The following is an 11,934-nucleotide window of genomic DNA, read 5'->3' as shown; positions in this document are numbered from 1 at the left end:
GCTTAGAAATAATTTAGTCCACACAACTTGCAACTAGTCAGGCATTTATTTCTGTATGAAGCAACCTTTAGAAAGTATACAAAAATTAGTGGCCACTGAAAACAAATCCCACAGTGAAACGTGTCAGGTCTTCCATCAGTGCTCCACATTCAGCATGTTAGCAGGTCAAAGCAACAATACATCCACACATGAGACACATAAGGTGAGAGGCAGTATTCAGACTTATCGCTGCTCGCCCGCTTTCAAACACACACGCGCACACACACACACACACACCACACACGTGCACAAACAACAGATACCATGGTAAAGGGTCCAGCCGAGAGAGGTAGTTCTGCATCAGCAGAACATCACAATGAGAGGTTTTATGTTGTAAATAATATTAAGGACATCAAGTTGCACAGATTAACAAAAAGCACAGTGGCCAGTTGAATATGAATTGCAACACATAGTCAAAGTTTCTTTTCTGACTTGATATTCTATATCAAGTAAAGAAATCCTGTTATTCGCTAAGCTCTAGCTGAACTGTAGTTCAGCTGTTTAACATAATGAAAAAAATATCCAAATAAATAAGTAATAGTACACCATCAGTATAGCGTAAAACATCTTTGGATTTGTGTCAAACTTAAATATATTTACTTATTAATTTAAATTCCCTTTGGGATCAATAAAGTATTCTTGAATTTGAATTTGTTAGCAGAAAAAAGAAACGTTTTTCTTAGTCTTATTCCAGGCAGATAAAAGTCAGACACTACAAGAACGTAGTCCGTCATAAACGGAGTAAAAGAAGTTGCAGACAAATGTTTCAAGTTAAGCACAATGGCACGTTAACATCAACAATGGCAGTAGTTTTCCTCTACATATTGATACACTCCTCAGTGAAAACGCTTCAAACTTTACAGACTGGTAAAGTCCAAAGTACGTGGTGCAAGGCGCTGGCTAACGACACAAGCACAGAACCCTGTCAGGGGAAATGAAACTGAAGCTGATCAGGAGTCTTCGGTCACATCCACAGCTTTGGAATGCAGCTCGTAAAGAACGGGAGTCAGGATTGCTTTCAGTGTTTTGTACAGTGACTCATTCTTGTCTGAGGCTGGATCCGTCTGGTGAGAGCAGAACAAACGTCTTAGGAGTTCACATCTTCAAATGTTGAGGTACACAGTAGGCGCTTTTCCACTGGCAGGTCTCACTCTAATCGGTTAATGTGCAGTTCGGTTCGGTTCTACACCGGGTAGTCTTATTTCAAGTGGACTAAGATATTTGCACTAGAACCTCGACCCAAGTTAATTGGTAAGTTTTTGTGTTTTCTGCAGTGCAGTTGTTAATGAAATCGTTTCGGTGCCGTATCTGGCTCAACCCGGCTAGTTCTACCCATAAAGTAGGTACGAAAATCTGACAACAGCCGGGCAGAGCCGCTCCAGATCTGCTAATGGATCTTGACAGGGGCGGACTGGGACCGAACCGGTTAGAGGCGGGCCAGTGGAAAAGCACCTAGAGTTGAAACTTACCCTGGTGAACACTTTGATTGTCTTGTTGAGGAAACACGTCAGCACATCTTCAGGCACAGGCAGGAGATGAGCAGCACACTCGAGGATGCACAGCAACGTGAGCCTGTGACCCTGGAGGTTCAATCACAGCATGTCAGTCAGACTTGGTAACTGGGAAGAAAGCATGCATTCTCACATACTTTGAAGATGGATAGTGAAACATACTTGTTGTCCTCAAAATATCTATGTTTGAGGACATCATTAAAAAAAACAAAAAACAATCTGGTGTATGAGGTTCTTAAAGCTGAGAAGATAACACCCTGAAATATTCTACTGTATAACTAAAGTCCTCCACATGACTGAGTGAGTAGTATGTAAAATAGTCCTTCAGCAATAACATCAAAGGACATTGCATCAACACCTGGTTTTACACTATTTTTTACTGTAAAATTCAGTAAAAAACTCTTTTTACTGCTAAAAAATTGTTTTAAAAATAGTGATAGTGCTTCTTTTACCGCAAAGTCTGTGAGAAAACGTGTTTGAGGACACTGAAGATGTTTAAATTAAGCAGTTTAAATGATTTTGTGAGCATCAGACAGACATGCTGGCACAGCTACCTTTTCCAGAGAGTTGATCGCAGTCAGTGGGTTGACATTCTTCTCACTGAGGGACAGCACATCGTCATGGCTGATGACTGGATCCTTGAGTTGCTCCAGCCATGACCACATCAGGCTGGAGAGGACCACCGGGTCTCTTTCATTGCACAGCCTCTCCCAAGTTCCCTCTCTGGAGTTCAGCTCTGTCTGTATGCAACAAGAAACGCTGAGGATCAATTTACTGAAGCACAGGATGTGACTGACTGAACTATGAAAGAACTGCTGCAGGTTCAGTCTGTCAGACAGTCTACCAAGACAAATCTGGATTTAGTTGTTAATAAAGGCTTCACTGACCCTGGACTGCCATTTGCATTGGGCAGAATAAGAAAAGATTTTACCTGCCACATTAAAACGTTGGAGGAGACCTCCTTGTCGACCAGGTCTGTGGCCAGAGCTTTGGCCACCATTAAACGTCTGTTATCTGGGGAGAGTTCAGAATGGAGGCTGATGTGAGGGTCTTCTGGGGCATCGCCTGGGTCAGATCCTCCATGCACACACTCCACACTGGAAACTAAGCTGCTGTGGAGTGGATAAGAAGGCAGCGTGGCGTCAAAGCAGGATTTCTTTCCAAGCTCTGACAAGTGAGAGCTTAAACTACGATGCCTCTTATGTAAAACACACATGCCCAGGTCTTGTTTGGCTCTTGTGTGAGAGTTCGTGTCTTGCGTACAGGGGTAACAGCAGCCAGACTGGTTGCCGGTCTTAAGGTTGCCGTGAGACAAGCAAAGTCTCGTCCGGCAGCTGATTGGTTTACTAAGATTTTCTACGCGGTCCTGGTACAGTCCATGCTTGTGGAGCAAAGAGTCGCTGAGACTCCGGTTGTTAGATAGAGATCTGTGAGGACTTCCTAGGTTCTGTTGTCGCCACAGCGGGTCCAACTCATTGTCACTGGCGAGTGGTTGATCACCTGAGGTTCTGCTCAGCTGTGGTGGTGGGCTGAGCATGTCTGACGAACAAGACAGGAGAGGAATCCCTTTCCCCATCATTTCCTTCCCCAGCTGCTGAAGGGCCTGCTGGGACACGGTCTTCTCCACCTCGGCGGTGAGGTCAGGCATCTCCAGCCACTCCTCTTCGATCACCACCTGTCTGTTGGCCGAAATGTCCACCAGTAGCCTGCACACCAGCTGAACAATCTTTGGCACATTTTTCATCTCTCGGGCCTCGTAGCCATGCAGTAGGTGGCGCTGCCGAGTAAGGTACTGGGACAGGGTGACGGCACTTGCTTTGGGTTCCGCGCATGAGAACACACTTCGCAGAGGAACCAGGAACTGGGCAAACTCCCTGACACACAGCAGTTGGCCTCTGGTCTGGATGGAGTTGGGTCTTTTGGCTCGAACAAACAGGATGGCTTGATCACCGTTCATCCGGGTGGTGAAAACCAAATAGCATGCCAATAACACACCTGAGTGAAAGGAAATTCAAACTTTTAGAAGAAAAAGTGAGAATCTCTGCCATTCTGAAGAGGACGTTGGCATACCAACCTGTTCTTCCGAGACCAGCATGACAGTGGACGGCTATTTTTCCTTCTTGAACAGCAAACGACATAACTTTCACCATATCAAGCACTGTTGTCAATGATGCTACACCGTAGTCTTTCCATCCAAAGTTGTAGTAATAGACTGAAAGAAAGACAAACAACAAATAACGATTTGCTCATTGTGTGCCTCATGTGATCTGATCATTATGGCACTTCATACATGATACACTTCTGTTCCTCTCATTGTCGACATCTATTGTTTAAATGTTTTTTTCACCCAGGAAGAGGTGAACAGACAATGCTTCAATAAAAGTTAGCATGTTAGCTGGCAACATCGTCCCCACCCTGTACAGCTACTTTATTGAGAGAATTACAAAAAATGAACCAATGTTCCAGCACTGCAGAACATACAAAAGAGTTTGACCGACAGGTGTTACATCCTTGGTGCCAATGTTTGGCAACCATGGTAGTAGACGGCTGGAATTGGCAGAGTCAAGAGCTACAGAGGTACAAACTTCATGTGGCCTTTAGATTAATTCAAGAACAGCGCATACAAGGTTTCATGGGATTTTGGCAATTTCAAGCTCAACCAACCAAAAAACAAACAATGAAACATCCATCCATATATACAATAGGTTAACATACTCCTTTGAACATTATTTTACATGCTTGGTTGTTGAAGCAGACAGGAAGCGCCCAGCTGGAAGGCACAAATTGACACAGTTGGAACGAAATGTCCCGTGGTGGACCCGAAAAAGCCAGGTAACGAAATGAGAAAACCTCAAATAGTTGGCTACATGGTCAAAGTCTTCACCATGATCCAGCTTTAACTGTAAGTAACTAACAGGTCTGAATGTGTATGATGAGCGATTTGTTTTACAGAAACTACAGCCTTTGTTTTCTCCAGTATGGTGCTGCTTGATGTGGAACTCACTTCCTGCCTCCATGAGCGTTTCAGGCCGATAGGTGAAGCCGCTCTCCGGCTCCAGCGGGAAGCCGCAGCTGGCGTGCTCTCCAGGTCTCTGCAGGTTAATAACAGTCTTCACACCACACCTGAGGACAGCATTACGCACATCAACAGGGTAAAGCAGGGTAAAGGAATGGAAACATACCCAAAGCTAAAAAATAAAAAAAAAGCTCCAGAGTAATACAGCACCTTTGAAACTGCTGGATTATATTATATTTCTCTATAGCTTCAGAGGAAGGCCTTGCCATAGCTAGCAAGTTGTCAGTGATCCTGTAAACGGGAAATTAGATGATGTATGAGGAGGAAAAAACAGAATAGAGCAATCAGCTATGAACTTAGAAAGACCTGCAGACACACCAAGATGAGTAGAGTCCTTTAATAGCTTGCTCCTCATCGCTCCAGCGAGACGGGTTCTCGTATTTACAGGCTTTCCCTCCACAGGCCATGGAGCACTGCATGTGACCAGGGATGACGTGTCTCAGTGTTTCCCCCATCTTGGTGTACTTTGCTGTGGGAACTCTTGCATTGGCTGGGAAAAAAATGTCCACAGCACATAAAGATAATGATCAGAAGTCTAAATGGGGTGAGAAGTTTTTTATAAAGCTGGAAGAGGCTAGCAGCAACCATCAGAGAGGAGAGCAGGAGCTCCAGAGCAGAGCTGGGACATCTAGCATAAAAAAGGGTCACAGTTCCTAAATCTGCTGGAAATGATTTCAATTATTTCAGGAAGGCTGTTCTTAGTTCTGAAACATGAACTGGTTCAGGTATCGCAGGCTTTCTGGGCTAACAGAAGCTGCAGAGTCAGCAGCTCTGTACATAGGGTTAACAATCAAACACGGTGGTGGTAGTGTGATGGTTTGTGGCTGCTTTGCTTCCTCAAGACTCGAAAACGGCGAGCAGGAGACTGTCCAAGACCTTGAGCCCAATCAAACTGGAATAATTGGGGTTCAAAGTCATTATCATGGCATGAAATCAGCAATACAAGGAAACCTCACTATCACGAATTTCACCTTTCATGGCCTTTCTGTTTTGTAGATGTTTTTAGTTTTGCAGTGTATTATTCTGCGTCCTGATTGGCTGTCAAGCAATCTCCTCACTGTCCAGTACAGAATGTGTTCGGCTTGGCAAATTTACATGTTTGCAAAAACTTCAGCAAGCAGCACAAGAACAGGACCCTCTGATGTGCCGTTCATCACATTTCTCTAATATAATCAAAGGTGGCATTTCTGTTTCGAAGAATCTTCTTGCCCAAAAGAAAAAAGAGATCGTCAACAACTACCCATAACTATGTTCTTCTCTCAGAACAAAACACCTGCACCACGACCTTCAGTAGAAAAAGACGCTACAGCAGATGGAGTCAGCACAAAGACGCACAGTCAGAGGAACTGTAAAAAGTCACAATGTGTCCAAGCTTGTTGGTTGATTATTAAAACGATTATTTTACAGAAATTCTAAAAACTGTCAGTTATTTGTAAGAAAACTTTTCTATTTTTATTTCTCAAACAAATGCTTGGGCCTGAAAACAGATTTTGATCTTTGGTTTTGTTCTATGGTAGTGTATAATAATTGTAAAAAAAATTTTAATTATCGCAGGTTATTTTTGGATCGTAACTCCCGCGATAAACTAGGGTTCACTGTATACTATTGTAGGGCGTTAGCATACAGAGAATTTTATTTTTTATCTTTCTATATTTGCAATTATTTTACACTCAACTCTGTGCTGTCATTGAGATCACTGCCCAGTAAAAGTTGAAACTGTTGTTATTCTAAAACATTCTTACCAAGAACACACTTTATTATTTTCTTCAATTACCAGAATAAGTATAAAGTATTTAAGAATTCGGTTTCATTCATTTCACTTTATTCATGCAGTGCTAATTCACATCACGTCACCTAAAAACAAACACCTGAAACTCACCAAATCTAAAATAAATCAGCTACCCCATGTAACATCCAATAATAAGGTGTATTATTTACAAGAGGAAACAAGATGCATCACATTTCTGAGTTACAGAGAGATCCCGCCTCAAAGGGAGAGCAACCCGTAAAGAATCTCTAATTTAACAGAATACAGAGGCGTGACTGTAGGTTTATGGTTCTGCCAAGAGCAAATGCAGCAGAGTATGCATGTGTTGTTGATTGTGCTGCAGAGTTTTCCCTACCTGCCTCCATCTCTGCGCCGACCTCCTCTGTACAGGGAGCCCTGACGGAGTGGGGCAGGTCGCTCAGAATGCTGACACCTGCTGCCATGGCCGGGGCTGAAACACGAGAACAAACGTTGTGTCAGCAGGTGGAAAAACACAAAACGGAACAGCCAAGCAGCAAACAGCCAGGAGCTCCGGCTGTGCCAGTTATGCAGACGGTTACTGGGCACTCGCACGTCGGAGCTGCGATCAGCGTAAGCAGCGTTGCCTGGCAGGACGCCACAGGGGAGAGAGGGAGAGACGCATGTCAGTCGGACCACAGGAGCACAGGGAGCAGCTGGGCGAGGCATCAGCACCGCTGGGAGCAGCTGAAGTACCAACAAGTGTTGCCATGGAATGCACCGTCTACCTGCCTCCTTGTTTGCTCTGAGATCTCATGTCCTGAGCTCCATGCTGGGCTGATGTTTGCACCTGCAGCAAAGCACAGACATGAGATCTCTCTTGGTTCTAACTTCCCCTTCACTGATTTGCAGCTCCAGTGTGATGATGGGAATCGATTCTCCTCTACAAGGCTGATGGGGCTCTAATCAATTATTCAGTTGAGCACATTTACTTGCAGTAGCAGAGCTGCAAGCAAGCAGGACTTCTGCGCTCGCACTACAGATTCATCGACTCCAGTAGGAAAGGTCTGGTCACTACTAGGTTTCTGGATGTCAGTTTGGCTTGAGGGAACAGATGTTTTGTATAATGCAGTGAAACTCCAATCAGGGCTCTGCATGTTCAGTGTTGCATGAGTGAAATTCAGCACCTGTCGGATCCAGTGATCCATTAAGGATGGAGCTGGACTGTTGGAAATAACAAACATTTCCTTGACCTCTGCCAGCTGTTTCCTCTTTGGTTCAGTCGATGAGACAAGTTTAGTCAAACAGCACAGTGGCATGATGGATGTGCAGCATATTCACACAAAACAATCTGTATGTTTTAATTCTAAAATTGTTGAGTGAACATGATGAATAATATCTAGTACAACCAATTACCTTCACCAAACTATTGAATAAAGTCCACCTGTAGCTGGAGGATGAACCAACTGAAGATCTGCTGAGATCAGGGATCATTACATCCAGTCCTCCAGGTTTTAGAAGCATCTTTGCCCCCAAAATACCCAAGTCATGTCATGGGATCATTAACAAGACTCTGGAGAACTTCACTCCAAACTGAGGAGGTTGTTCAGTCATTTGGTTGAGGTGTGTTGAACCACGAGGCAGAACCTGCAGTACAGGCCCTGACGGCCTGGATTTAAAGACTCCTGTCCTGGAAAATGACTAACAGCCCTGCAAAAACACAAAAGCTTACCAAATATTTCTGATCTAGGTTTTAGTGCAGATATCTTTGTATGCTTGAAATGAGACAAAACTAATTTACAAGTAACTTTTCAGAAAGATATAGAAGCTTGTTTTAAGTCATTAATTCCTTAATATTCAAGAAAGGTACTAATTCCATTGGCAGATTATTCCACTTAACAATACATTTTTCCATGTTATAAGTAAAATAATCTGCCTATAGAACAAGTACTTTTTCCATCAATATTAAGGAATTAATGACTTAAAACGAGCTTCTTTATCTTTCTGAAAAGGTACTTGTAAGTTAGTTTTTCTTATTTCAAGTGTGCTAAGATATTTGCACTAGAAATTAGACCACTTTGTAAGATTTTCTGTTTTGCAGTGAGGCCAATCAGGAAGGAGCCAACAGTACCATGGGACGACAGTGGCAACAGTGGTAGGAGTTTGTCCCGCATTTGGCGAGTTGCCAGTTGGATTCCCACTCTGTCCAACCCAGTTCTGTCCAGTTCTATACAGAGGACTAAATATTGTTACAGAAAAGTTTCTGTAGCAATATTTGCAAAATATTGCTACAGAATATTCTGTAATATTAGCAAGATGCTAACATCTTTGTTTGCATCAGAACATTTTGTTTGCTGTTTTAACCATCTTATATTGTGAAGAGGTGATGGACTCCTACTGAAACTATCTTTACCAACCTCCGATCCAGCTGGCGTTACATCACTACCTGTGCACAGAGTTACGCTCCTGAACTCTATAAATAATAAACCATGTAAAGTTAGAGCCTGTGGAGGGGAGTTTTTTTCCACTTTTTTTTCTCTTTCAAGATGTAATCCACACTTCCCCTTAAAAACTGATATGGCACTGAGGGCTGATCTAAGACTGGCTGAGGTGTTTCCTACAGGTCAGAAGGGTCCTGACATCACTTGGCACTGTTCATGTGGAGCTCCTGATGACAATTAAGCCATTCTTCCTCACAAATGTGACGCACATGCAGCAGATTAAAAACTCTGAACTTAGTCAATGCAGAAACAACAGTTAATTTCTACAGTACTGTTAGTAGGGGACATGCCAACCACGGTGCTGCTCACATTCACTGTTGCTCCACACCCTCATGTCCGCTGGGAGGACTTAGGAGAAATGGTGCGAAAGCTGAGAGTTTCCTGCCACGCTCCTAATGAGCGTGGCAGGAGTCGATGCGAGAGTCATTTCCTGTGAGTGCTACGGAAGAAATATATGCCCGACGAGATGATGTTTCTCTCACCATGTTTAATTTATGCCAATGTGTCTGGAGGGGACCTGATCAGACAACAAAGTACTTGGGCAGAGAAAAGAGTCTGCACAATGACATGAAACAGTTCATCATCTGAGCAACAACCTACTGTGTGGCTGGTTACCACCCTCTTGCCAACCGGCAGTAAAAAAAAATTAAAAAAAATTAAGAAGAACACGTGAATGCATTTGGCGATTGAATCATACTTATCTGGAAGACACACATAGGATAGAAAAGGAGCGTTGCCTCAGTATGATAAAACGCGGCTCCAAGTGGGTAACGGGTGGAGAAATGCTCCCGTCTTTGTCGAGGATAGAGAGCTAGTCGTCAAGTCCCGACTTTCTTGCTATATTTAGTGACATTTAAAACAAACAAAAAAAAAATTGGAATCAGCAGGTCAGGCTTTTTAAAGATCGGTAATCGGTGATTGGCCAGAAAACTGCAATTGGTGCACCCCTATTTCAAAGTCAGAGCAACTGCTACTAGGACATATGAGGGCACTTCAGGTTCTCTTTGCTGACAACCTTCATAGAGACACGGTATTTGTTTCCAGGTTCTAATACCTGATGGGGGCCAACAATACAAGCTGGACTTCTGGAACACCTCAGCAGAACCACAGGTAGATCTCCTCCCAGCCACGCTGCATTTATGCAGTAATTCACAGAAAAGAAGCCTGGGCTGAGAGCAGATATTATATCTTTTGGGTTTTCATTAGCTACAATCCTCAAAAGCAACAGAAATTAATCTTTGAAATATATCTCTCTGTTTGTAAATAATACTTAGAATACTAGTTTCACTTTTTGAACTCAACTACCGAAATAAATGAACTCGGAGTCAGCAAAACATGCAGTACAGCTGAGAGGAAACCACTGATGAGCGTCCTGGGCTGTCAGCGACTCAACACTGTGTGGAACGGGCAGTAAACCTGTCCGGACCCTCAGTGCTGTTTTTATCAGCTTCTGACAACACCGTGTAATAACCCTGCAGATAACTGACGCCCAGTCTTTACGCGGTGGCCCTTTTTGAACTCATCTTCATGACAGTGCTGCAGCAGCAGCTCCATTTGTGTCCTGGTGCTGATGCTGCAAGCTGAAGACTTAGCGTTAGCTAATTAGCTTACTGTACTTCAAAAGCCCAGGCTCCGGCTAACCAAGAGGATATCAAGAAAAAAAGGTCCAGAATTACCGTTTTCCTGTCGTCCTTGAGCGGGGAAATTTTTACAGTGTCTGACATAGTCTCGTCATCTCCCCGAAGCCGCCGTTATGTTAACGCTGGCGGGTTGCAAAGCGCTCCGTCCTAGCGGCCTCATCATTTGGTCAGCTAGCTAACTAGCCTACCTAGCAACCTGACGGGGATAACGGTCCAGAGGCACCACGTGATCTCGGTCTCAGCTCAGCAGTTTATTCACTGGGAACCACGTCTGTTTGATGGTTTCCATCACAGCACACAAATAATATCAGGTTTCGTTTCATAATTATTTTTATGCAGCAATAGTAAAAAAAAAAAGTATGTATCCGGACAAAATACTATCTATCTATCTATCTATCTATCTATCTATCTATCTATCTATCTATCTATCTATCTATCTATCTATCTATCTATCATCTATCCATCTATCCATCTATCCATCCATCCATCCATCCATCCATCCATCCATCCATCCATCCATCCATCCAGTGTCTGTTGTCAATATTTATTCATTATTCAAAGATAAAGATTTTAAAAAAATGTGTGAAAAAACAAGTTGGAAATAATTTTGGAGCAATAACTTGAAGTGATCATTTTTAATACACCTTGATCAGACTCTCCGATAATTTAGCTGAACTGTGGCCCATTCTGCTTTACATTGGTTCACTGGCTGTGGAAAAAATTAATGACCAAGCACTGTTAGATGGAGTCACTCAATCAAGTTGGATGTTTGTGTGTGTAATACACTCACATCCAAGACAGTGTGTGTGACCAACATCAACTGTAATCTGTCGAGAATGGATTTCTTTTTCATAATGTGAGACTTATAATTTATTATAGACAGTACAAACCTTTAGCCTTTGTCTTTTTGTCTCATCTTCTTTATTTCAGTTTTGTTTTGTTTTGTTTTTGTTGGGGTTTTTTTTATAAGGAATTACTTACTCAGAAGATTTGGGACAAATGGTCCAGCAATAATCTGTGTACGAGTGACACAAACTGGTATTCCAGATCTTCTTAAGGAAATCTACTCGCCATACTTTGGAGTCTTGTCAAAAATATAAAAAAAAGCAACGTCCAAACTGCTTCCAGTAACAAAGCTGTCCTGTCTGATCTTATAAGTTGCCTTTTTCTGAGATGGAAATCTTAATCCAGAAAAGCTGGAATATAAATAATGGTGACAAATGCTGCCTTCAGGATCACTTCAAAACCAGATACGTCCAAATATTTTTGAACAAAGACATGTTTTTTTTTTTTTTTTTTTTTAAGATTTAAGATATTTGGTATCTTTTGTTGTTGCTTTAGGTGTCTGACAATTATGCCAGTTACATTTAGTCATTATACATGGCTGCCATGGTCCGTAGTGCCTCATCTGTTTTAGACTAGATCTACAGCATCAATCATA

At 42.7% G+C, this 11,934-nt stretch overlaps 1 protein-coding gene across 1 annotated transcript; it reads right to left on the bottom strand.

Annotated features, from left to right (window-relative positions):
• Positions 1–27: 27 nt before the first annotated feature.
• ptpdc1a (protein tyrosine phosphatase domain containing 1a) lies at positions 28–10,727 on the bottom strand. The gene is made up of 10 exons (XM_007573325.2): positions 10,530–10,727; positions 6,750–6,845; positions 4,945–5,116; positions 4,777–4,857; positions 4,555–4,673; positions 3,625–3,762; positions 2,482–3,545; positions 2,105–2,290; positions 1,509–1,619; positions 28–1,103 (listed from the first exon to the last, which is right to left on the bottom strand). Exons 2-10 carry the CDS (start codon positions 6,835–6,837, stop codon positions 990–992), a joined length of 2,073 nt encoding a protein of 690 aa, XP_007573387.1. The 5' UTR covers positions 6,838–6,845; positions 10,530–10,727; the 3' UTR covers positions 28–989.
• Between the last annotated feature and the right edge of the window lie 1,207 nt (positions 10,728–11,934).

Source organism: Poecilia formosa, unplaced genomic scaffold (genome assembly GCF_000485575.1).
Source record: "Poecilia formosa unplaced genomic scaffold, Poecilia_formosa-5.1.2 Scaffold325, whole genome shotgun sequence".
NCBI lineage: Eukaryota > Metazoa > Chordata > Actinopteri > Cyprinodontiformes > Poeciliidae > Poecilia > Poecilia formosa.
This window is presented reverse-complemented; position numbering and strand designations above follow the sequence as displayed.

Coding starts and splice junctions, on each gene's coding strand:
- ptpdc1a (XM_007573325.2), bottom strand. CDS start 6,837: ATGGCAGCAGGTGTCAGCATTCTGAGCGACCTGCCCCACTCCGTCAGG. Junction 4,858..4,944: donor AAAGGACTCTACTCATCTTG/GTGTGTCTGCAG, acceptor TCCCGTTTACAG/GATCACTGACAACTTGCTAG. Junction 3,546..3,624: donor TGCTGGTCTCGGAAGAACAG/GTTGGTATGCCA, acceptor CCTTTCACTCAG/GTGTGTTATTGGCATGCTAT.